Source organism: Aspergillus japonicus, assembly GCF_003184785.1.
Source record: "Aspergillus japonicus CBS 114.51 unplaced genomic scaffold BO86scaffold_3, whole genome shotgun sequence".
Taxonomy (NCBI): Eukaryota; Fungi; Ascomycota; class Eurotiomycetes; order Eurotiales; family Aspergillaceae; genus Aspergillus; species Aspergillus japonicus.
This window is the reverse complement of record NW_020291640.1, coordinates 979,771-1,004,200: the sequence shown is the minus strand read 5'-3', so window position 1 is coordinate 1,004,200 and position 24,430 is coordinate 979,771. Positions and strand designations below refer to the sequence as shown.

The window sequence follows — 24,430 nt, the reverse complement described above, 5'->3', positions numbered from 1 at the left end:
GCTGAGACGTGCCACGAGAGGCAGGCCTGGCCCAAACCGGTTTAGTGGTTTTGAGGCACCGATAAGGCATACCCCGCATCTTCAAGGTCGACGACTCTTGCACGGCTCAGCCTCGGGGAACACCAGCACGCCGAGTAATGCAAGGGTATGGCCATGACCGTTATTCACAATGTGGAACTCTTGCTTCAGGTGTCGGAGATGTTTCGTGAAATTGCGAAACATCTCCGTAGCCATGGCGCTACCCGAGAGTCTAAGCATTTCTACAGCAGCGTAATGGCTCATTGCTTGATGATCCACGATCACATCAGCCGCATCGAGACCTTCATTGCCGATGATAATATTTTGATCACGAGCATATTGCTTCGACTCGAGGCAACTGTCACCCCAGATATTTTGAAAGCTCAATCGGTGCTCTCAACCACGATCCGATCAGTGCTCCCAACCACAGCTTATCCCCGGCTCGCAGCTTTACACGTCGCGTGGAACCATGCTCGCCGTGAGGGCGGTACGGTTGATCTGCAGCTCGTAATGCTATCAGTTGACCTCGCAGACGATTCAGAGCAACCTGATAAGCTGATTGAATTTTTCGAAGACTGGGAAGATGACCTCAAGGTTCAATATCCCGACGACCCAGCACTGTGGGCTCGAGATGATATGGTTAGCTTGAAGAAGAATAGGAGACAGCCTTCATACTTGGTTTTGAATGCCCCGCAGTCACTGTTCCTTGCCCTGATGGATTTGAAGGACTGCACCTGCCAGCCTGTGCATGACTTCGGTGTCCGCCTTTGCCTGGGAACATTTCAGACTGCCCCGGAGACTGAGAAGGAGCAGGATCACGACTGCGCGTTCGAGATGTTTCTATCTATGCAACAGGAGTGGCACGAGACAGACGTGTGTTTTGCCAAGAGTGCCGGAATCAACTTTGCGCAGACCAACAAAGCCACGCAGAGGCCAAAGGTCCCCGCCATGAAGATCAAGAGTCTATGTGAGCCCATTAAAAAGAGAAAGCCTTATGATCGTCTTAAGCTGAAAGTTGGCGAAGACGGACGGCTGTGGAAGCTGCGATCCGAAAAGTGTTGCTTTGCAGTGGATGAGACTAGAGCACCGGTATCACTACAGAATTTTATTCAGGGACAGTACAGGTCGCTGACCGACAAAACCAAACGGATTCTGGCCGTAATTCTCGGATATGCTGTTCTATACCTCCATGAGACTCCCTGGCTCCCGCCCTCATGGGGCCCTTCGAGTATCTTGTTCTTCCACACGACTTCGTCAGCGATTCCTCTCAAACCTTTTATCCAAACTCAATTAGCAAAGGATCACGCGGTCGATTCGCCGGACACTTCCATTCTGGATCCCGATGACTTTGATCCCGACGACTTAGACCCTGATGACATTATGATCCACCAGTGTCCGCATCTGGTGACGCTGGGGATTGTGTTGATGGAATTGTATCTCGCCACGTCTTTCGAAGAACTAGCTGCGAAATACGGAGTGTCTCTAAACGATCGGACGAGGTCTATCGATGCAGAGCTAGTGTTCGACCAGTGCAAGAATGAAATCCCGGAGAATTCCCAATTTCATTACGCCGTGAAGAAATGCTTAGACCCAAAAGTGTGGGAGGATAACAATGGGGCCCGATTGAGCGACAATGCACTGAAAGCCGCGATATACCAGGAGGTTGTTAGTCCATTGGAGGATGAGCTGAGCCAAGCATTTAGCTACATCTCCCTTGAGCAACTTGATCGCATTGCGCAAACTCTAGACCTAGCCAGTTGGGGCCAGGCTACCCAGAATTATCAGACTTCTCCTCGCTCTCCTGGAACTCCTGTCGACATGGCAATGAGACCAGCACAGGGGCTCTCATCAATCCAAGACTTGAAAGATCAATATCAACAACAGCAGAAATACCTAGCGCATATTCAGGGACCCATCACGTTCCCAGTGATGCCTATCTTCCAGCCCGTTTCTTCTGCGATGCTCGTGCCCCAGCCCGGAAACTTGACTGATTTTCATTACCAAAGCATGAGATTCTTTGATGATGAGACAATTGCCGAAGAGCATTCAGCGGAAGCGTAAGTCTAATCATTAGGAACCCTTTACCTGAAGGTCCAGCTAACAGCGATATAAACGAGCCAGGTGTCTAAACTACCGCAACTGGCGGCGAAGATTCAAGGATGTCTACGAGAAGTACATCCTTCAGCCACCCAATATCCCAGTAAAAATCGCGGTTTTCGATACAGGGGTGGATCAGACACACCCAGACGTAGATGCATGCATTGAGCAGATCAAGGGGCAATTCAATTGGACGAATGAGAAGTTTCCTCGGCTGGTCGACGACTACAACGGACATGGAACATTCATCACAAGCTTGCTCATGGAATATTGCCCCGATGCCGAGATCTACATCGCCAAGATCTCCGACGGCAAACCATGCAGCCCCAACATCATCGCCAAGGTAAGATCGGACATGGTGTTGTAATGGCACATCAACTGACTTTGACAGGCTCTCGACTATGCAGTCAACGAATGGCAGGTTGATATCATCTCCATGTCGTTTGGTTTTCACTCACGTGATGTCGAAGGTTATGATGAATTGGAACGTGCCATTCACCACGCATACTCCAGCCGCGTTCTTCTCTTTGCTGCCGCCTCGAACAGCGGTGCGAACTTGGACAGGGCTTACCCGGCCCGCGATGAGAACGTGATCTGTATCAACTCGACCGATGCGAACGGGAATCGCTCACCCTTTAGCCCTACTGCTCTTGCGGACACACTGAACCTGGCCACGGTCGGCGAGGCCGTGGAGTCTGCTTGGCCAATGCGGCTCTGCGAATCGCCGTCCGGCCTCAAGCATAAATCGGGGACATCATTTGCCACCCCCATCGCAGTTTCCATTGCGGGCTTCCTGCTGCAGTACGCCCGGTTGCATATCCCCGAGCATGCCTATCTATTGCAACGACAGTCCAAAATGAAAGCCGTGCTCCGGAAGATCGCGGAGAAGAGCCTGGACTCGCGCGCCCGCGATGATTACCATTTTGTGGCCTTGAGCCTTTATTCCGATAATCTATTTGGGAAGGATCCGGAGTTCATCAACCATACACTGCGCGACATACTCCGCCGGTAGTCACTGGAGACTTGCTGCGCCGTCCGACCGAGGCACGCCAACCGTAATAAGCTCGTCTCCCTCGGTCATTTGCATGCCTGTCCACTCTTTCTCATCGCCGCCCACTTCCAGGTCATCCTCCTCAAGAACTAAAACACCCTGCGATTCGCCCAAGACCACCGGCTCATTCCCCAGCATAGCGCCTGTCGCATAATCTTCCGCCTCGCGCACCTCGTTCGTCTTCCTCGCCACCTTGATCCTTTTGACACGAAAGGCTAGAACAAAATCCCCCCCATTCTCCCAGTCCATACCCACCTTCTTGGACTGGGTGAGTTCGAACTCCGGGCCCCCAGCCACCGGAACCACGCCGCCGCTCCACACCGTCCCGTCCACGGTGGCCGCCAGATTGCCGCTGATCTCCCGCCCGGTCCGCGACCGGCCCGCCTTCGCCCCGTGGACCACCTTCAACCCCACGATGAGGTACAGCGGCTTCCGGTATCGGGACCGCTCGAGCCACCGCTGCACCACGGGGGAGGCGTCGATGCATTTCTCCTGGACGTAGCCGGGCCGCGGCACGAATTGCGTGGTGGTGATGGTCTCGAAGCGGAAGGTCTCCTCGGCACTGCAGCACGTAGAGGTCAAAATTTTTCTCATTTCTTTGGCTTACGCTATGTATTTAGGGTGTGCCCTTGTAAAACTATTCTAGTATAGATTCAAGCACTGCACATGCAGACACAAAGACCTCCCCAAGAAAATCTCGCACCTTCTCTCCCACGCTCCCCCAACATCCACCCCGAACCCTAGCAACGAGAGGAACTGGGTGAGGACCCCGAACTTCCCGGCCCGCAGGCGCTCGCGCGAGAAGGTGACGGCGGTCTTGTCCGAGGCGAAGACCTCGGATGCGGCGGGCGGCGACGCGGTGAAGAGGGGCTGGTCGGGTTTCTGCAGCGAGGTGAGCACGTTGCCCAGCTGGATGGGCCCGGCGGGCGGCGGCGGGTAGTCCCACGTGGGCGCGAAGAAGAAGTAGGGGGTTTGGTTGGCCATCACTTTCGTTTTGGATTAGCTTTGGGGGGTTTTCCTTTGTCTCTGTTTGTTTCGAATTTTCTGATGTGAGTTGGGTAAGTGAGCATATCTTGTTGGAGCGGTCGGTGCGGTGCGACTTGCGGCTGACGGTCGAAAAGGCGGGGTTCGGGGCGCTGGTCTTACCTGGTCTTTACTAGTGATGCAGGCACCTGACAGTCTGTCCAGCCTTGATGTATGCGCTCCTGGGGAAGCTGTTCTCGGTACTTTCTAAATTCTTTGTAAATTTAGAACAGTCGATGATAAGATAGGTTTTTAACTGTTGCAAGAATTCTATCTACTGCCATGTAAATAGCTGCCACCAACTCGGCCACGAGTGCTAAGCCTTACAAATTGCCCTGCGGGCAGATCACGTGCGCGCATCATTAGGATCAATAGGTCCACAGTTAGGGCTGATTCATGGGATGAATCAAGACTACGGGTAATGTTGACCGAACGGCTTTTGTTTTGAATGAATCCTATTGTTCCTTCTCTACACCAGGCAGCTCTCACCACTTCAGCCGCGCCGTGTAGATAGTTCCTCCCAGATAACCTAGAATCTACCATCTTTTACACTCTCCGTCAGACCATTGCCTCAAAGACTATCTACTATTCTCTTCCAAGATCTCTAAACTACAATATAAACTAACAAAGTCAAGTGTCACAACGAACGATAGCTCGACATTCAGGCCAATTCAAAGGGATCGGGGCGTTTACACCAGTCCCACTGCCCCCATCTCAGCCGCCAATTGTATCTTTTCTGTCTGAGGTCGACCGTAAATTGCCCTTCTTCGTGCCCCAATTGTTGAAACTCCGCGCTCTCACTGAGTTGCTTCAGCCTCGAAAAACAATAGGTCACCAGCAGATTCTGCAAACAAGATCGCTCATCGTCACGAGTGAGTGTAAACAGGTACGAAACGCGCACCACTTTAATCAGATTGTGCACGTGATCCTCGAACAGCTCCAAGTCTTCGAGGAGCGTCGCCAGCTTTCCTAAGACTAGATCCCGAAGGGGAGCGATGTCGTATTGCTCCGCCAAGACGTATAGTCTGACGTGGCCGAGAAGGTCGGGCGTCCGTATTTTCCGGCGGTTGGGGGGTATCTTGCTAGGAGCATAGGCTTCCTTTCTGGCTTCGTAGGCTTGGCTCTGCTTGGCCGTGAGGGAGGAGTGCAGATGTTTGAAGGCATCGCGAGTACTAGACGGCTGGAAAATCCAAGGTAAATCCCGCGCGACCGCTTCTGAGCCAGTGTCTGGCTGTGAGACTGATCTGTCTAAAGTGTTGGAGCGTGCTGGAGGTCTCCGTGATTGACCGGAGGTTTTGTTTTCAACGTTTGACAGGCGCGGGACGGAAGAGCTTGCTTGAGGCCTCCAGGATTTGCTGTAGATTCTTTTCGTATCACTCGACAGGACCGGGATGAAAGGGCTTGCATGAGCATCCAACGGAGACTGATCGGTGGTATCTGATGGCTGAGGAACCCTGTAGAAACTCGGTGGGGGCGTGTAGTCGCCGACGTACGCGTACTCGCACAGCCGGATGAATGTGCCCTCATTGACATCCGGCCAGTCGAGCTCGCTGACCCCTCTGACCACCTGCGCGCTTAGGAGGTCGCCAAGCTCGGAGGAGAGGCTTGCTAGGACTTTATAGTGAACGGTGATCCTCGTCTCTTCTGCACCGACAACGAATGTAAACAAACGAGATGAGATGATTCTGTTTGCAAAGTGGAGTCAGCATTCGGCCACGAGGGACCCTCACAACAGGGCTCAGGGTCTCACTCAGCGAATTTTGTATCCATGGACGCAAGTGACCGTGGGAAGGATTCTGCAATTCAAAGGAGAGAGGGGTTGGAAGGGAAGAAAAGCGTAGCGTATCGCCGTTCTGAATAGTTGGGTTCTATGTACTGAATGCCGGTGATCAAGATAGTCACGCTGCCAGGTGGCGGACGGGGCAAATCAGGTAGCCAAGGAGCGGAATCAGAGGTAAATGAAGTAATGATATCGGTGTCTATAATGATACGACAATCGTAGGAAGAATAGTATCCATATTCCGATACAATGATCCTAAAGGTAACTGCAAGAGATGAAGGATGAGGTATAGGATCACTGTTGCGAGTAAAATGGTTCAAAATGATTGTTGCTCTGAGATTGCCGCAGGTGAAGCATGGGTTTTTTTTTGACTACAAGAGGAGTGCGCCTGCCTCAGCTATGTAAGCTCTCAGAAATGTTGTGATGGGAAACTGTGTAAGCAGGCGGCAGAATGAAGAAAGCACGATGTGGACCACCTGGGTTGTCAAACAGCCTGCCACACCTGGCGGCTTTGTGAGGATTTGTTTTCGGATCTAGCAAGTTGGTAGAATGGGGTTTATGCGAGCGAGCGAGGGCAGTTCATACAAGCAAGAAACTGCGCGACGATTCCTGCTTGTAAGGTGGCTCATGAAAGTGAGGTGGTGCATGAGAACAAGTTGACTTACGTTAACAAGGTGGTTCAAGTAAATAGAAAGCCCTCGCAGTTAAAGAAGTATTACATAACAGCAGGAATTATAGATACCAATCACAAGGATCATAGATGACTTCAAATTCAACAAGCCTTGAGCACTGAGAGCCGAGAGCCAACTACGGTGTATAGGAGTCCTGGATATCCACTAGGTAATGAGCGCAGCCACTCACTTGTCGCTTGGTAGCCAGTCTCTCATGGGGCTCGGCAATTAACGTCATACTTCGCAATCATGGAATGATCTTGTAAAAGCTGGTATAAATCAACATAAATCTGCAAAGAGCGCAATGGTCAATCCAAAAACTTTCATCGAATTATAGCAAGAGTTTCAAAACGGCAAAAAGAAAAAAGAATTATGTAGTCCCAACTGGATGATATTCTGAGAGGGGTAGGGATATGCTCAAACTGGTAAAGCAAAAAAGACCTAGAAACCCTATACTTCACAAAAAAGCGACCTCAGGTCACAATCGCCGTCTTTGTCAAGCTTCAATCCCCAAACCAAGTAAAGGTATCAAGGGTAAGGAGGCAAGGCTCGAATGCCCATAATCTCGTCGTGAAGATGCACCGTTAAATGGGCGATGGCACTGGGCCCCAACCACGTGGAACAGAGAGGGCACTTCTCATCCACCAGATCCCTCCAGTCATGTTTGACCATATGGGCCTCCCACGCCGCGACCGTCGGAAACGCCGCGTTCACGCCGCATTGCTCATGCAGGCAGATGTACGGGTGGAAATCGTAAAGCACATGGTCCCGCCAAGGCGCCGGGGCACAGATCGCCGCGGGGATGAAGTCGCCGCAATACGGGCTCTGCACCTCCTCCGCCCCGGGGCTTAGCGCCGGCGGGGGCGGGAAGTTCCCGCCCGGCGAGCTGTGGTCGTCCGTCTGCGGCCGGGGGGTGCCACCCGGCGCCTCGCGCCGCTGCCATTGCAGAAACCGCCAGCGCACGAGCTTCGCGTCCGCCAGCCGCTCGTGCAGCGCGTGGCTCGCGTCCGGGTACCAGGTGCGGAGGCTGCGCAGTGCCTGCTGCCGGTAGTCGGCGCTGCGGTCGTCGCCAATCTCATCAGGAACATCGTAGTCTGGACTCGTGAGGATGAACGGCGCGCTTTCGTACGTCCGGCCCCGTTGTCCGCCGCGGAGGGTCAGCAACATGAACTGGATCCAGTGCTTGGCTTCTGCTTGCGCTTCTTCGAAGGCGAGCGCCGCTGCGTCGCACCAGATGCCGTTGTCCAGGGGACTGGCCTGCGAGAGGGCGACCTCCACGTTGGCGAGCGCGTAGCCGACGCTGAGCCGCGCCATGGGCAGGGTCCGTAGCTTGCTGGCGCACGATGATTTATAGTCGGTCAGGAATTGGCCCTCGAGTTCCAACCATCGCAGTGGGTCTCGGGGTCCCGACCTGGACCGCGGGATCGCCTTGTGGAGTTTGCTGCATCGCAGGACTTGCGCTATGAGTTGAGTGTTCCTGGGAATGGCCACTGTTATGGTACGGGGGGCTGCTTCTGCCGACATTGATGAGTTCTTGGTGGTTTGGGAACCTATGATTGGAGATGATAAGCATTTATAAGGATGTACAAGCCGGCATATATACCTTATGCTGGCGGTGCATGGGCCAACGTCTTAAAGACGGTGTACAATGGAACATCGAGTAGGGGGGTTCTTATAATGAGAAGAATGACTGGGTTGCGCATAGTGCGTTCAAACAATGAATCTGAAGATCTGGTTAACGGAGATTTGCTGGTATGTGGATGAAGTTTACCAGCACCAAATGCGACATCAAAGGAAGTCACAGACAAAAGTAAGAGCCATGAAGCATCCGCCCCCTGCGATAGATAGGGCTAAGCATGAACTCTGGGACTATGGCACTAACGCAATATGTAGAGCTCATCACTTGCACTTCAGCCCCGCCACGTTTATCTCAGAATAAACCAGGTAGACCCGAATGATGTTTTGTCGTCATTTCATTAAATCTTTCATTCTTTCTCCTCTCTGAGGGAAAGTGAGAGAAATGTCGCCTTCTTTTATTTTATTTCTTCCCCTCCATGACCTATTTGTAGCATGGAACGGGGTATACATGCATTGAAACCAGATCTATCGACCACACACCAAAAGAAGGGAGCATCTTCAGCAATTTAATGCTGAAGCGGCGTATACATCCTAGATCAATCCATTCACGTCCAGAAATATACAATATTTCTTCTATCTGCCTGTGCCCAAGAATATCATTAGAAGTACAGTTTGACAACACACCAAGCGAGCAAGCCTCTACCCGGATCAGTCCTTCAAGGAACCTAGGTAAGTTACCACTCCCGTGTTCGCCAGGAAGGAATTAGCTCTACCATTCTATCTCGGATACTCGCTTGTCTGAAACAGCTCCATCCAGTGTGAAATTGCTGCCGACCGGTAGGTATCTGGCTCCACCCGACAGAGCTCGGTGGCATTGACATCGAATACTAATGCCTCGGGCTCGGCCAGGCTGTATTTGGGCCAAGTCTTGGTTCCGTTAACTAGAAAGGATTTCCGTCAGTGTCTGTGGCCCATCGCAATTATCACATGTAAATCAACATGGCAGCAACTCACTAGAATTATGGTTCGGATCCAAGGTGCTGATAAAGCTGATCCACATGCTCGTCATCAGGTAGCTCAGCGGCTCGAATGTTTTCTTCTGGTCGGCCTGATCGGTGGGGCTGAGCGACTCGGACAGGGTCACATTGTGGAAGAGGAAGGCGATGTCGTCCTGCTCCTGTGCACCGTACTGCCACCATTTGGCGTGGAAGAGAACGTCATAAACATAGGTATAAACGTCGACGCCGTGTTTGGCCCACTAATACCGAGTACGGGATGTTAGTTTAGAGCCAGCGGGGAGCGGAAATAGTTGGACTTAACTGCTTGACTGGCCATGCGACGACCTGCCTGCATTATCTTGTCTCCGTTGTACGCGCTCGATCGCTTCCACTGCCAGCCCAGACCCGTTTCGTTTCCGGGTCGGCCGTCCAGCGTTGACGGGATGCCCTGGGCCGGGTCGTCTGGATAGAGCTGCGCGATCTTGCTGGCTGCGGTAGTGCTTAGCCCATCATACTCGACCATGGCACGGAACTCGGCAGTGGTGTTAATCCCCTCGACACCATAATAGCTCCAGGTGCCCTCGTCTTGTGTGGTGCCGAGCAGCAGGGGCACCTTGACGAAGTCGCCGGCCTCGAGTGCGGAGGACCCCAACTTTGGGAGAAAATCGCCGTCCACGACGGGATTAGGCCGGTTGAACGTGGTGAGGTCGCTGCTGAAAACGTCGGAGAGGGTGGCGGCCGGAACGCGGCGTAGACAATCCAGTGTGCTGCCCGAGACGGCATCTGTGCAGTTCGTAGCATTTAGAAAGGCCTCATACAGCGGCTGCCAGTCCGTGGCCGAGGCGGAGGGCCACATCAGCATGGGACTGCCACTCTGGGCGATCGCAGCGCGGAAGAGCCCATCGTCGCGGCCCCCGTACGCTAGCAGCTGCAAGCCGACGCTGAAGGCGCCTGCCTCCTGACCCCAGATGGTAATTTTGGTTGGGTCGCCACCAAAGGCCGCGATGTTCTCCTGCACCCACTGCAGCGCCAACCGCTGGTCACGCAAGCCCAGGTTGGTCGCCCCCTCGCGCGCCACCTCCTCCCCGGAGAGGAATCCCCAGTAGCTGAGTCGGTAGTTCAGCGTCACCCCGACAAACTCCTGCCCGTTATGCACCCCCACCTGCAGCAACGACGTCATGTTGTAGCGCGGGTCGCTGCCCGCCCCGTGCTTGAAGAGCCCCCCGTGGATGTACACCACCACCGGGAGTAAGCCCTTAGGCGAGGACACGTTGGATGCCCGTACTACATTCAACGTCAGGCAATCCTCCGACACGTGCTCGCCATTGGCCATCTGCGTCGGCCCATACCCGTAGCACATGGGACCCATCTCCGTCGCGTTGCGCTCGCCCGTCCAGGAGGTGTTGAGAGAGTGCGGTGGGCGGAATCGCAGCTCGTCCACAGGGGGCTGCGCGTACGGGATACCGAAGAAGTAGTCCTGATGCCATTTGGACTGATGGATGCCATAGTAGGTTCCGTTCCGCGTTTCGGCGGTAGGGTGCTGTACAGAAGAGGAGGAGGAGGATGAAGGGTCTTGTCTGCGGCCGACATTGAATGCCTCAGCCGTGATGGCCAAAGCCGCCAACCCGAAGGTGTAAAGTCCACGCATATTTGAGAAAGACCTGGAGATTGCGCTGTGCAGGTGTTTCCCCGTCCAGGCAGGGAATGCCTATATATACCCACGGCAGTTAGGGCGCTGTCGTTGGCTACCGCTTAGGCACCATTAGATACAATCTCCGGCTCCGGCTAAGCTTGCGGCAGATCGTGCGCTGCATGCCACCAAGTCAACATTGGCTTGCATGATCTTGTCAATATCGATGTCCCAGTATGTAGCCAAGGCTACAAGGACTGTGGTGGTTGGCGTCCCGTTGCTGCATGGAGACACTACTCCGACGGGATTCGAGTTTTCCGGCCCTAAAGCTCTTCCTGCAGGCTGGCGGTGATTCTAACGGGTCGACGGAGGTAAGTCTATGATTCAACTCTCCGACCTCCGTCTTGGCACGAGGCCAAAGCCACATCTCGATCGGATTTCTAGTCGCAATGCTGGGGTTTAATCCTTTCAATCGCGTCAATTGCGTGGCTGCCAAGCCGCTTGCCCCACACATTCTCCACATACCGCGCAAAGACCGCAGATCGCTTAGAGGTGGAAACCCTGGAGAAGCAGCTTCGGACTATACGGGGTCGAGACTTCCATCAGTGAGACTTCCTCTTGCAAAATATACGTCACGGTCGATCCATCCAGACGCTACCCAGCCTTTGCAGCGTTCCAGATTTTACCACAAAGCACACATCTCTAGGCAACTGCGTAAAATCCACGAGTATGAGGCAAGCGGATCGGTCAAGTGTTCTGTGCCTGGTTGTGCGGCCCAGTCGGGCATTATCCTGTTTTCACAGGAGAAAATGAAGATGACCTGTACCAAGACTTCAGGCCGCGTGTGCATCTTTACTGAAGATGATGGTCATGACCGGACAGTCGGCAACAGTGAGCGGCACTTGCACGGTATGAAGACTTGATTCTGCAGGACCGGAATGATAAGTAGAGCCTCTTACGCTCGCCTTTGATCGGACCTGGATCGTTTTTATCTATCTCCCCTGACGCTATCCTTTGCACCCTAAGCCAACAATGGCACTCTCTTTGGCCAAATGTGCCCTTTGGGGCATAGCCACCAGCCTAGTATTGGTCGAGGCGTCCCCCGTTCTGGCGGGGAGGAAGACTCTCATACATAAGCCAGCTGTTGCCAACACCTGCGAGAAGATCAATTATCGCAAATCGGTATGCAATTCTCTTCCCTGTTACTTCCATACCAACCAGACCAATGCTAACATGACCACATAGTGGAACGCCCTCACCGATGCAGAGAAACACGAATACATCCAAGCCGAGCTGTGTCTGATGAGCCACCCCCCGGTGACCGGACTCGTCGAGAATTCAACCAACGTTTGGGATGAGTTTGCCAACATACACATTACCCAGGGAAACGACATCCGTAAGATAATCTCTCTAATGCCTACTGTATTCCTCTTCTTATGGCTGATCCTCCTCCCCTCTCTTTTCCCTCCAGACTACGTCGGCCAATTCCTCCCCTGGCACCGCTACTACGTGCGAACCCACGAGCTGGCCCTGCAGCAACTGTGCAACTACACAGGGGCGCATCCGTACTGGGACGAGCTGACGGACCTGAGCCGCGGCAACATCAGCGCCTCGCCCATCTTTGACCCGCACACCGGCTTCGGCGGCAACGGGACGGGTACAAATAGCTGTGTCGCCGACGGACCTTTCAAAAATCTCACCCTGCATATCAGCAACCATCACCAGCGCGGCGACGAGTTCTGTCTCTCGCGGGCGTTGAGCCAGAGCAGCTTCTCCACCGAGAAGGCCGCCAACGTAGAGACCTGCTTCGGGTATGCCAACTATACTGATGCATGGTGCGTGCATCCCTCGTTTTCACATCCCCAATACCTTCTCCCTCTCCCTTTTGAGCAGATTACTGAACGTTCAATGATGCAGGCAATGCTACAACGGCAACCCGCACGGCGGCGGCCACGGCGGCGTCGGCGGACTGATGCTCGACCCGATCGACAGCTGCAACGACCCTCTGTTCTTCATGCACCACGCCTACCTCGACAAGCTGTGGTGGGAGTGGCAGCTGGCCGACTACCCGCACCGGCTGGTTGACATGGGCGGCAACAACACCGCCCCGCAGTATATCCTCGACCAGGCTGGACTGTCGCAGCCGGGCGCGGACATCTTGAACTACGATGGCGACCCGGGCACAACCACAACGCTGAACCACACGCTGTGGATGAACTGGATCACGGCCAACACCACCATCGGGGCGGTCATGCAGCTGAATGGGTCGGTCATGTGTGCGGAGTATGTCATCGATGAGCGAGCGACGATTTACAATACCAGCGTGCATACGGAGGGGAATTATGCTTCTGAGTTTTAGGAGGGGGTCATCCTCCCACCCGGGAGGATCAGTCCCCTTTCCCGACTTCAGGGCCGCCGACGTTTGAGGTAACCTCGAGGTTTCGAAACTACCGTAATATTGCTCTATAGACCCCTGTGTGTCCTCTCTCGCTCTCGAGGGGATGAGGTTCTGCTTGATGCCGAGCTTTAAATTTACAGGGCTGATGATGGTCTTAGTTTTCTCTCTGGTGGTGATCCTGCGTATGTAATATTCGTACATATGTTTCTGAGATAGTCAAGGTGGCTGGTACCTAGACTTTAACTCGTAACTACTTCTGTAATGAAAGCGTCGGTTGAACTGAATGAGCTCGATGGATGGACGGTCAAAATTGTTAAGGATTGACAGGACGTGGTGTTGAAAGTAATGAAAAAGGTCTGTTCTATGAGAGGGATTATAACTCGACAAAGATTGCTGAAGATGGTGGATTTCCGGCTATCTGGGGGGAAGTACTAGGATCCACAAAGTACGGAAAAATATAGTGGCCACTCTGCAGAAACAAATCTGCCGGCAAAATGATAAGAGTGAAAGGATTTGGACCTCTATATAACTCCCGACAACGATACTGAAAAGTATAATATTCGCTAATGAAGAACCTTAAAAGATCCCGGATATCCTAATGTAGAGGGCATATATAGTCACGTGACCAAAAAGACTGTGAGGGGATGAAATACAGGGCTTAAAAAGGTATACACTGCGGAGTGGCCACTATATCCTTCCGTACAGATCGCGCGGCAGACGTAGTGAGAGCTTGCCAGCAATCAGAGGCCTGAGACCCCGAACTAATGCTATTGACTACGGTATCACCAAAAGCCGAACAAACTCTTCCATTGACTAGAGCAATGACGGATACAGGGACTCCAAGCAAAGAACACATTGTATGTGTATTCAAAACACCAAACAGTGGATGGCGGCAACTCTCCAAAGCACCGAGCCTCACCAGAATGTTGAGGGCTTCACCCCACAGGGGTCGCCAATGGAATCCGAAGGAGACGAGACCAAGTCCCCATCAAAGTCGGACCAAGATGCAGCGTCCGAGCCCTCGCTCTTCACGCTGTCACTGTCAGACAGCACGAAGCCGAAAAGTTCGTCGCGCAGTCTCCTCTCTCGACGCGCCCACTCCCCCAAGAGAACCGGGTTCTCCAGCCCCCAGACCAGAACATCTCTGGTCGCCAACGCGTCCTCGACGGCACTGTGCCCCTGACTACTGCCCTGGATGTGTCGCCCCAGCATGTCCATCGCCAGGGTCTTCAGCCCCCACAGCCGCGGGAACCGCCTCATCTCTCCCCACTGCGTCGAGAACACGGCCTCGGCCGTGACGATCCCCGTGTCGACCACACGCGGATGGATGATCCCCAAGGCGTTGAGATCGTTGTGTAGCGCATGCCCGATCAGCACCGTGTCGCGGTCGACGAACTCCCACAGCGCCTGGCGGGCCGTCTCCCACGACCCGAACGCCTGCCCGTGCTTGATGGCCGCGTTCATCTTCCCTGGCGTGATGCCCGTGACCCGGGTGTTCCAGTACGTCACCCGCCCCGCGGGCCGCACGTAGCGGTCGATGAGCACCTCCCCAGTCAGGAAGTCCACCGCCGCCAGGTACGCCAGCGCGTTGTAGCTTCGACCCCGTCCGTAGGGGTCGTCCGTCATCATCATCTCGCAGTCGATGACCACGGCCTTTCTTGCTCGTGGTCTGGTGTGTGTGGGCGTGTGTTGGAAGAGTGACTTGGGGATTGCTTTGTTCCACGGCTGCTGCCATGTTGCCTCGGCTGTCGAGAGGTTGTACCCCTGTGTGCTGAGGCAGGTGGCTCAGTGGCAGCGTGGAAGGAGGCGTGCCGAGAGGAGGTCCTGCTTTGTCAGGGCTGATGATGTAGTGGTGGTGGTGGCTGTGGTTCTTGATGATGGTGGTGATGATGTAGTGGTGGTGGTGGTGGTGGTGGTAGTGATACTGTCACTCTTACGTAGATTGACTGGCTCCACAGCCAGGCTGGAAGACTGCACTGGCTTCTCCAGAGGGAGAAGTGACACCTCGCCCATGTCTGTGAGGTAGGCGACTCGAGGATGCTGCTGGTTCTTTGCATCCGCACAGCTCGGCTCAGAAGGCTGCGCGCTGGAAGTCGAAGCGAGAGGCTTTGCTGTCGTGGCTCCATGAGGCTGAGAAGGGCAAGGACTTGATCCCTTTGCTGTTGATGTCGAGCCATGGGCGGCTCGTTGGTGCTGAGATACTGCATCCGCAGTAACGAAGGTCTTCAGACAGCTCGTACAGGCGAGTCTGTGCCACATGGGGATTTGGTGCTTTCGGAGAAGCTCCACGCTCTTATAGAGCTGCTGGCAGATAGGACACGTACGGTCTACTGCTGCGGTGATGTTTATCGGGCCCGGTTGTCTCGGGCTAGAAGTGATTTGAGGCATGATCGTTGTGGTGGTGGTGCTGAGTGTGGAGATAAAGATAGGAGGTTAAGTTCTGAGTAGTTGTAGTTGTTGTTGCGGATGCAAAAAAGAGGAAGAGAGTTGATGGCTGACTTCGGGGGTGGACGATGGTTTTGCCTCTCTGCATGGTTCTCCTTGCGAGCGTTGACTCATGGTGTCTCGTCAGTATAGCATCATGCGACGCTGGCTCGTCGAGCAAAAGACGGTTAGATTACCGCATTTCCACGCTCCATGTTTAGCAGACTTTTCGACAGCCAGCAATCACAGGAGCATCATTACGAGAGCTCCAGTGTAGAGTTGAACTTTAATCAGATTCTTCAAAACGTCAAGCGAGGGAAACTTCAGAGAACTGATGTAGTACTGCCAAAGCGCCGACTCGGTCAACGAGACGGACTCATCCATTCTCAGAGCAACACTACAAGGATTGGAAGAATCCAAAGCTACACAAGTCACAATGCGAGAGAGGCCAGATGCTTCAATTTGCTGTGATCCGACGTGAACTTTGAGATAGTACTTTTGTTCTACCTCCTACATCGTCTTTGAGATACAAAATCGTGTACTCTCGGGGAAGAAAGGACGATATAATGGGAGTTTACAGAATCTCCCACACTAGTGGATGGTGATTCAGATTCAACAATTGAATTATTCTCAAACTTAATCTAGATGAACTACCTAGTGGCTACATCGACCTTGCCTGCTTCGATTTTCCGAGCCACACGCGATTCATGTCATGCTTACTACGTCAATTGGACTTTTCGCTCAAAGGATCATGCTGAAGTATCTTTTCCTCGCCCACTATGTGGTGACTTAGAAATTCCGTTGGCCAGATATCAGTCCACTTCGGGTGTTGTTGTAGTCAATAGTACGTATTGATGTAGCATTACAAGTTGTCAGATCGAAGGACCCACTGGATCCGTCTAGGAACCAATTGGAAATAGTTTCCGAGATGCGGTAATTTGATCGTCGATAACCACGCCCGCACGCTCAATCTTTCAATACCGGGCCGTTCTCGGAACAAACTACCTTAAAACGTACCTTAAAAGTCAAGCGGGCCACGATCTGGACCCTGAGCCGAGTTAGGGCTCGATGGGCCCTCTTTTTTTGGCCTAGCGCCGACAGGCACCGGAACAACAAATCAAGACAAAAAAAGTTAACAGCGACCGACGAAGATGGTTTTGTAGCCCCTGACTAAATACTACCTTCATATTCATGAGTAGAGTTCACGCGGATGTGGGTCCTGTCCCAGTGTTATCTGTGGTCAATCTGGAATGATCGCTGCAGCTAGAGTTGTTGCCTGCTCGGTAGACGGGAACTAAATCAGCACCGTCAGACAGCGAGTGCTAGCATCGGTTGGGAGGTGTCACATGTCGATGCCAATGTAGTGTACTCGTGGGAATGAGACCTGTCAGATTCGGGAACAAGCGGTGAACAAATGATATTGCTTTGGTTCTGACTAAAGTAAAGCGCGGCGCGGCATCCTGCAATCCGTCAGGAGAATCGCACGTGATGATAGGGATAAGAGCTCAAATTTGCTCTCCGTCAACAAGTGACAAAATCTTCTCCTCTTGCTGACACTTCCCGCAAGCGGAACATCAGATCTCGAAAGGCAGCTGTCAACCCCGATTAACTCAATTTCATAACCGTTCTTGGATAAGAGACTGGCGTTTACACGCCCCTCCTTATTGCTTAGTCCCTTACCAGGCGCGCATCATACGCTCGTTGCATAGGACAGAGCAGCTGCCACACAGATTAAGTACGCCATGACGATTTCCAACGCGTCAACCGACACTCTCGAATTTCCTCCAGACCTCCCGGTTGCGAAGCTGCAGACTATCGATTTGGGGAGCCTGCAAGCTGGTGACCAGGATGCAGCTCAGTGTCTACTCGAGGCTAGTCGAAAGGATGGTGTCTTCTACTTGAATTTAGCATCTGCGCAGAAGGAAATTGTTCCGGTCCTGGATTCTATCTACGAGCTTTCAGAGGGACTCTTTGACCTGCCGCTCGATGAGAAATGTCTGTATGATGTGGATCGGTTGGGTAAAATGAAATGCAATGGGTACGTTATGCTTCCTTATATTTGAATTCCTGCTGCAAACATGGCTAACACGAGCTGATCAGGTACAAACCCGTGGGCCGTAATTTTGGTGGGTTAGAAGGAAAGCGCGATGGATTCGAGACCTACGTGGTAATATCCAAAATATCCTCTCATCTATGAAAATGTCCAAGATCCATTTGATCATATCTAACAAACCCAAAAGATTCCCAAGAACGGGATCCTGAGCCTAGACAATCAGCAGGACTTTCCCCGCCCCCACCTAATCGACCAATACATGAACACCCTGCAACAATTTACCAACTTCGTCAACACAACCTCCCAGACCATCTTCGACCAACTCTCCCACTCCCTACAGCTTCCCGACTCCGGAAACCTGAAGCGATTCCACCGCCCGTCCGCCCCATCGCCAGACATCATCCGTCTCCTCAAGTACCAGCCCCAGCCTGCCGAGCAGTGCGGAGTCCCGCACGCCGCCCACACCGACATGGGCACGCTGACATTCCTCTTCACCCGTCAGCCCGGTCTGCAGATCCAGAATCCAGGTGAGGAGTTTTGGAGATGGGTGCTGCCGCGCGAGGGCCACGCCATCGTCAACCTGGGTGACGGGCTCTCCCTGCTCACGAACGGCTACTTGCAGTCCTGCGTCCACCGCGTGGGGCCCCTTCCAGGTCGAGCTATGCCGACCCGCTATTCGTTCGCGTACATGGTGCGCCCGGAAAATGAGACGGTGATGGCCGCGCCGCAGGCGGGCTGCATTCCTGCTCGTGACCTCGATGCGACGGTGCTGACGGCGCAGGAGTGGTTGGAGAAGAAGTACTCTGTGCTGCGGTTGGATGCGCGGCCGGATGATCTGGTGTGGATGATGACGGGGCAGCAAGGGCTGTAGAGGTTTCACTGCGATTGGAGGAGATATGATGTACTAATAGTAAGCTCTGAACAAGATGGTGAGGTGTGACTGATGTGTATTCTTGGTTGTAAGGGCATTTGCTTCTGGAATCATCAGACCAGTCTTCAAAACGATGGCGAGGATTTGGAGATTGGTGGGTAACTAGCTACTTTCTTCCTGATAACAGCGGAACCTTGCATGCATTTGGCGTGATAGTTTTTGAATCTTTCAAGGTGTATTTTCCGCTAACGAGGTTCTAATCTTTGCGCATCAGAGAGGCAACATGGAGAGGAATGGTTGTAGTTCAAGGTTAATCCCGCATCGCACGTTTTGTAATCACCATGGTCATTTGAGGCTATACCTTCCCGAAGTGAGGGCAAAGAATCAAGTACAAGCACATAGTAATCATGAAGATGGCAGCCTAGAAACATTTGACAATTTTGAACAATGCGAGGTAAACAGCATGGCCTCTCTCGCTCTGTGTGTGGATGTATATGTTTGTTCTCAGTTGATATCGTGGCGCTCTAGTACTGACCATGGTACATTATTCGCTGCGCGCATATACGTCCATACTATCCATTGTCAACGTAATCCGCATCAGACCTATCAGGTCACTGGGCCTCGCCGCTCAACTTCAGTTTGTCAATCATTCAAGAATCCACGTGCCCGGAGATTGTGAGCAGTTCTAATGATGGTTGTGATGATGACCAAAGTGCCCGTGCCGATGCCGCTTGAAATGATCTGCGGATGCCTGATTTGCCTGTGACGATTCGCATTGAATAAGTCAAGGGATCATGCACGAGGATAGAGTACGGGAAGGACTTACATTCGACGCCGGAACAGAAGAATGAGAAACAGAGACGACTCCACGAGAGGCCGACGGCCCAGGTACCAGCTTGGATGAAGGCGAAACAGTTGGCGTATTAGCATGCTCCTCACCACACAGTCCCAAGATGAAGCCCGCATTCTGCGCCTGCGCAACCGGGTCCGAGCCGTACAATTGGCATTCCTTGCCATTGACGGTGAAGAGCCATGCCTGACAGGTGCTCAGGCTCTCGCACTCAATGGCACACTCCGATGGTGACGGATGGGTGTATCCGAAGGCCAGAGGGGCTTTGCTGAAAAAGCCAATCTTCCCATGTTGAGCACTGCTGAGACAGGACGCGGATACCGCGAGGGAGAAGATAGTCCATGCGAGGACAAAAGAACGAAGGGGTAGCATGGTTCAGACAGGTCTGAGAAGTTTTTCCGCCAGAGTTGCGGGAGAGGATGGAAACTGGAGGAATTCCAAACAGCCTTTGCTGGTAGTCCAGCTATTAAAATCCAGGGGTCCGAAAATTCGGATGCCTGGGCGAGTGTGGGGTGTGGTGGCACGATCTTTTCGCGGTAATCTCCGAATCTTTTTCTTTACTGACTCGCCAAGCTCCGGTGGAATTGATTCATGTTATCTCCTACGGACGTCCGGGAGGCGAATAGGATCCACTTGTCGCTTACAAAACTATTGATTTAGGGGTCCGACGCTAGTGCTGCGCGCGACAAGCTATGGCTAAGCTACGGCCAAGCTAAACACCCGCTAGATCCCCGCTAAAGGATGGCAGCTGCGCCAGACCCTGACTGGAGACCCTGATGACAAATTCACTCCCGTGTATTGACATTACCACTTGTTTTTTTCGGTCACCTGACACCATGCCTCTTCCCCCACCCGGGCAACAGACACCCGTCGCCGGGCGCCCTTTCGATATATTGCTGGAACCGCAACGCAACTCTCACCATGGCTTCGCGTCGCGCTCTGCTGCCATTTTACTCCCGCTCTCGTCCTCAACTCCCCATCCGTATCTCGTACATACGAAATTCATTCTCTTTTACTCGTCTACACTCGCAGCAATTTCCAAAAATGAACAACAGCGGCGATGGCCCTCTCCAAGTTCCTGGATTCAATGATGTTCCTCTTTACTATGAGCTACCCAGAGGCTTTCGCTTCGCGCATGGGATCGCAGACTGGAGACAGAGCCCACAGTTGACCCTGCGGGAGGTTTGTATGCTACAGTTCATGTCCTACGTCACGGAGCAGCCAGACTGGGAAAACAAGTGTGACGATCCCGACACCCTCGAGATCTGGCGTGAAAAGGCCGATAGTGCTTTTGACCTGGATCAGCCATGCTGGGACTGGTGCCACAAAGAGCTGCGAGACAAAGCAGCTGACTTCAAGCGCAAGGGTCACGTGGCCGTTTTTGATGCAGACTCTCGAGTCATCAAGGCGGAAGTCGACGCTAGTCTTCTCGCCGATCTTCGGACAGCCATGGAACCACTTTTCTCATCGACAGAAGAGCCCAACTCGGAAGACAAAAAGGCGCCCGTGGAAGCTGGTGTTCAAGGCCCCATCCGGCATGTGGTTGATCCATCTATGTATCCTCTTGTGTATGGACGGACCAAAGTTCTCATCAATGGAGGCAAGGTCAATCTCGACAGCTTTGAGTCATGCGATAACTCTCGATGCCAGACTGCTCCGATTCCTGACAAGTTGACCAAACATCCGTATGAGCTAAACCACGAGGAGAGAGATCCAGACGATGGTCGAGTGACAAACAAGCCTAAATACTGGTCAAACAAATTCCAGTGGCTTCCGTGCGAAGTCAACCTCACGAATCGAGGAGAAACCAAGATCACCTCCTACATCAATGGTGTGAATCCAAGGGAGAAAGAAACTTACCGCGCACTTGAGAAACTAATCGCCACCGCCATACAGCCGTGGAATGAGATGCTTATCCTTGGAAACCAAGGTCGAACTCCGATTCGTATTAGAACTTATGACTTCCAAACCGAAAACGAGGCGTTGCCGCAGGCGTACAACCTTCTCTGGGGTACAACTGTGGGGTTGAAAGTGAGATTCTCCGAAGAGCAGTGGCCTGAAATCCGATCGCAAGTCAGAGACTACTTGAATCTCCCCGAATATGAACAACGATACCAGGTCGATCCGAGTGAATCCAATGTCAAGGACCTCCTCGTCAGCATGAACCCGTCGCAGTGGAGCTCTCCCGCAGCACTAGAAGAACTAATCATCGAAAAGCATCGTCGACGATACGTCGTCAAAGGCGTAGAACCTGGTATCTCCTTCACGTACAACGAATGGAAGGCCGGGCAAAACACCGGTCGTGCAATCCTACCCAAAGTCAACAATTCTTTGCGCAGCAAGAACCCCACACCACCGCCTCCTGACCCAGACCACCAATTCTACACCGTTTCTCTTCGGAACCAATTTCAGGACCTACAGGTGATTATCAGGGTGTCTGGCATTGATCTGACCCCAGAAAGGCCCCTGTATACTGGGGAACCCCATTTCGGGGTGGCCGGTATTCTCAATGAGCATATTGTTGCCACAGCCGTTTGCTATTTGGACGTGGATAATATCAAAGATCCGAAAGTGTCATATCAACAAGAGACGCTTTTGAGTACCCTGGACTTTAATGTTGAAAAGTACCTAATTATGAATCGAGTTTTCGACATTCCAGAGGAGGAAGACGATGAACTACCACCAGCACTGCAGAACCTGGGCTCTATAACTGTTTCCCAAGCCGGGCAGCTCCTCTCTTGGCCGAACACGCTGCGATCCCGAGCAGAGTCTTTCACTCTTCGCGACCCGTCTCAACCCGGCCGCCTTCGATTTGTAACCCTATGGCTGGTAGATCCCCATTACCGAATCTGCTCAACCCAGAATGTCCCACCCCAGGATGAAAGCTGGGTTGGCAGAGCCATGGTTCCTTCACAGGAGCATACGCAGACTCGGGGATCAATGACGCTCGCGGAAGCGATTTATACTAAGGAACAGATGAACCAGGAGAGAATCTCTGCCGCCTGTGCATTTCACTGGTATGGTCATGGTGCTCACAGATACGCCGATGATTATCACGCATTTTACTATGGCAGTCGCGAAGAGTCCTGAGTACAACTTTGTTTTCATCCCTTTTTTGTCATACTGTAGCAACTAGGCTATCATACATCATATATAAAGATACCATACCGCCCCCAGAACGTTTCAAAGCAGTGCGGCCTTTCACTGTTCGAACTTTCTGGCCAGGTCCTAGACAGAACTGGGGACAAAAAGACAACTTCATCCACGTTAATCTACTTTCTCGTGTAGTAAATATTTGGGTGGTGACTGACGATCACGAATCAACAAATTCTTAGTCGCTTATACACAAACAAGCCTGGACATATGTCCCCAAGTATTACAAAGCATACTGAAAGCAGAACCACGAAAGCATTGACAGGCCTAGCGCGCCTTGCAGCTGTCCACACTATCGAGCTCACTCAAGCTCTGTCCAATTGTGTTGGTAATCTTTTGATGGTTTCTGAATTTCCTGGCCTCTTGTCCGCTTCTTCCTGAAAGACTCACGTACCAGGTAAGGTAGGTCTTAATCTCCTCCGGGGATTCTCCGTTCGCCGCAGCGGTCGCGCTCCAGTCCGGCTGGAGGAAGGTAACATCCGTGTCCAGGACGGCGACCTCCGAGGCCTTGAGGGTCTTGTCGGGGAAATCTGCTTCCCACAATATGCTCACGCTGGTACGATACATATCCTGCAACCGTACGGCTTGTGTTCCGGCCAGCGCCCTTCTGAACTCTGGATACTGGTTATTCCAGACGTCGGCAAAGCCTGCGGCAGTGCTACCGCGTGTGGACTTGACAATGTCGGCGATTCGCTGGAGCGTTGAACGGTGATTAAGTTGAGCGCCCTCTTCAAGACCAAGAAGTTCAACAAGGCTGTACTTGTCAGTTTCCAGAGAGGCACTAATCTTGTCCAGTGTGGCTTGGTTATATTGCGGATTCATGCTTGTCCAAATGCCACTTTGGGGGAGACGTTGCGCAAAAACCGTGGAGATAAACGTCCCGAAGTCGACGAGGGCCGTGTTGTCCAGTTTTGGCGCCAGTGTGCGTGAGGCCCCGTTCGCCGAAAAGTCCAAGACGAAAGCGCTGTACATGAGAATCGCCTCGGTGGGAACCGCGAAGGGAGAACCTTGGCAGAGGTTGCCTAGCAGTGCTAGGGTGAACAAGATGGCTCGTAAGGCCTTCATCGTGACCGCGCAAGGGAAAGGAGTGACGGATAGCCACAACAGATATAGTAAAACAATTGGATTTCGGACGCGGCAATTAGCTGCTGTGACTATCGAGTTGGTCAAAGTTGAAAAAGAAAATAATGAGTGAGACAGGAGATTGGATGGATAAATGAATGACAGGCTTGAAATGGTGGCATGAAGAGAATTTTATCACGACAGCATAAAGGAAAACGACGCGTCAAAGAGGTAAGCAGCAAAGTATCAGTCAGGGATCTATTCAAATTTTAACTGTTGACCTAGGGAATACGCTTGTTCTGGATACCATCCCTATGTGCTGGGTGTGAAACGAGTTGGTATTGGGTATTTTACACTAAGAAGTGCACTAAACCCTAGTTCCAATTTCGTACATCGACGGACTGAGACATGCGGAGATGAGGTAACAAACCACAATCACTCCATCAGAGCGTCGTTGACAGGCATTTTGCTAGTTTGGATTTAGCGAGATTAAGCTCGAAGGCGATTGAAAAAATCATAGAGGGGCGCTAGACATGGTACCGAGGTGCGTCGTGGTTATGCCCATGAACTTCCCTGATGCCGTGTACCCAAGAGATAGGAAATCCTCTTTATCTTTAACCCTTCGAGCTTTCTTTTTTCTGCCGTCAAGACCCTCGCAAACATCAACGGACCTACTCACACACTCTCTTACGTTGCCGTCCCTCCGGCTTCTTTCCTTTTTCATTTCTGATCACATTCTTTAATCCATAACAGCTTCAGCTTTCTCTCTTTTT

At 52.5% G+C, this 24,430-nt stretch overlaps 10 protein-coding genes across 10 annotated transcripts; 3 read left to right on the top strand and 7 right to left on the bottom strand.

The window, feature by feature from the left end:
* Positions 1–153: 153 nt before the first annotated feature.
* On the top strand, positions 154–3,127 carry BO86DRAFT_395280 (S8 family peptidase; the record flags this gene model as incomplete). Its single annotated transcript, XM_025673297.1, has 3 exons — positions 154–2,075; positions 2,140–2,458; positions 2,507–3,127. 3 exons carry the CDS (start codon positions 154–156, stop codon positions 3,125–3,127), a joined length of 2,862 nt encoding a protein of 953 aa, XP_025532552.1.
* BO86DRAFT_115478 (uncharacterized protein) lies at positions 3,013–4,444 on the bottom strand. The gene is made up of 3 exons (XM_025665961.1): positions 4,313–4,444; positions 3,870–4,210; positions 3,013–3,728 (listed from the first exon to the last, which is right to left on the bottom strand). The coding sequence occupies exons 2-3, from the start codon at positions 4,148–4,150 to the stop codon at positions 3,128–3,130; spliced, it is 882 nt and encodes a 293-aa protein (XP_025532551.1). The 5' UTR covers positions 4,151–4,210; positions 4,313–4,444; the 3' UTR covers positions 3,013–3,127.
* Positions 4,445–4,850: 406 nt separating this feature from the next.
* Positions 4,851–5,959, bottom strand: BO86DRAFT_395278 (uncharacterized protein; the record flags this gene model as incomplete). Its single annotated transcript, XM_025673296.1, has 2 exons — positions 4,851–5,874; positions 5,940–5,959. The coding sequence occupies 2 exons, from the start codon at positions 5,957–5,959 to the stop codon at positions 4,851–4,853; spliced, it is 1,044 nt and encodes a 347-aa protein (XP_025532550.1).
* A 1,209-nt stretch (positions 5,960–7,168) lies between these two features.
* BO86DRAFT_395277 (uncharacterized protein) lies at positions 7,169–8,164 on the bottom strand (the record flags this gene model as incomplete). Its single annotated transcript, XM_025673295.1, has 1 exon — positions 7,169–8,164. One exon carries the CDS (start codon positions 8,162–8,164, stop codon positions 7,169–7,171), a length of 996 nt encoding a protein of 331 aa, XP_025532549.1.
* An 831-nt stretch (positions 8,165–8,995) lies between these two features.
* Positions 8,996–12,129, bottom strand: BO86DRAFT_415383 (carboxylesterase/lipase family protein; the record flags this gene model as incomplete). The annotated part of the gene is made up of 5 exons (XM_025674904.1): positions 8,996–9,159; positions 9,233–9,476; positions 9,539–10,788; positions 11,979–12,000; positions 12,106–12,129. The coding sequence occupies 5 exons, from the start codon at positions 12,127–12,129 to the stop codon at positions 8,996–8,998; spliced, it is 1,704 nt and encodes a 567-aa protein (XP_025532548.1).
* A 2,030-nt stretch (positions 12,130–14,159) lies between these two features.
* On the bottom strand, positions 14,160–14,903 carry BO86DRAFT_302455 (uncharacterized protein; the record flags this gene model as incomplete). The annotated part of the gene is made up of 1 exon (XM_025667528.1): positions 14,160–14,903. A coding segment is annotated over one exon (744 nt), but the record flags the coding sequence as incomplete, so codon positions are not given.
* Positions 14,904–17,234: 2,331 nt separating this feature from the next.
* Positions 17,235–18,696, top strand: BO86DRAFT_406299 (Clavaminate synthase-like protein). The gene is made up of 3 exons (XM_025674164.1): positions 17,235–17,706; positions 17,769–17,835; positions 17,909–18,696. The coding sequence occupies exons 1-3, from the start codon at positions 17,411–17,413 to the stop codon at positions 18,590–18,592; spliced, it is 1,047 nt and encodes a 348-aa protein (XP_025532546.1). The 5' UTR covers positions 17,235–17,410; the 3' UTR covers positions 18,593–18,696.
* Positions 18,697–18,848: 152 nt separating this feature from the next.
* On the bottom strand, positions 18,849–19,861 carry BO86DRAFT_453023 (uncharacterized protein). Its single transcript, XM_025676966.1, has 2 exons — positions 19,419–19,861; positions 18,849–19,352 (listed from the first exon to the last, which is right to left on the bottom strand). Exons 1-2 carry the CDS (start codon positions 19,812–19,814, stop codon positions 19,278–19,280), a joined length of 471 nt encoding a protein of 156 aa, XP_025532545.1. The 5' UTR covers positions 19,815–19,861; the 3' UTR covers positions 18,849–19,277.
* A 480-nt stretch (positions 19,862–20,341) lies between these two features.
* On the top strand, positions 20,342–22,568 carry BO86DRAFT_385449 (uncharacterized protein). The gene has a single exon (XM_025671107.1). The coding sequence runs from the start codon at positions 20,364–20,366 to the stop codon at positions 22,530–22,532; it is 2,169 nt and encodes a 722-aa protein (XP_025532544.1). The 5' UTR covers positions 20,342–20,363; the 3' UTR covers positions 22,533–22,568.
* Positions 22,569–22,862: 294 nt separating this feature from the next.
* BO86DRAFT_432059 (uncharacterized protein) lies at positions 22,863–23,873 on the bottom strand (the record flags this gene model as incomplete). Its single annotated transcript, XM_025675787.1, has 1 exon — positions 22,863–23,873. The coding sequence occupies exon 1, from the start codon at positions 23,658–23,660 to the stop codon at positions 22,863–22,865; it is 798 nt and encodes a 265-aa protein (XP_025532543.1). The 5' UTR covers positions 23,661–23,873.
* Positions 23,874–24,430: the final 557 nt, after the last annotated feature.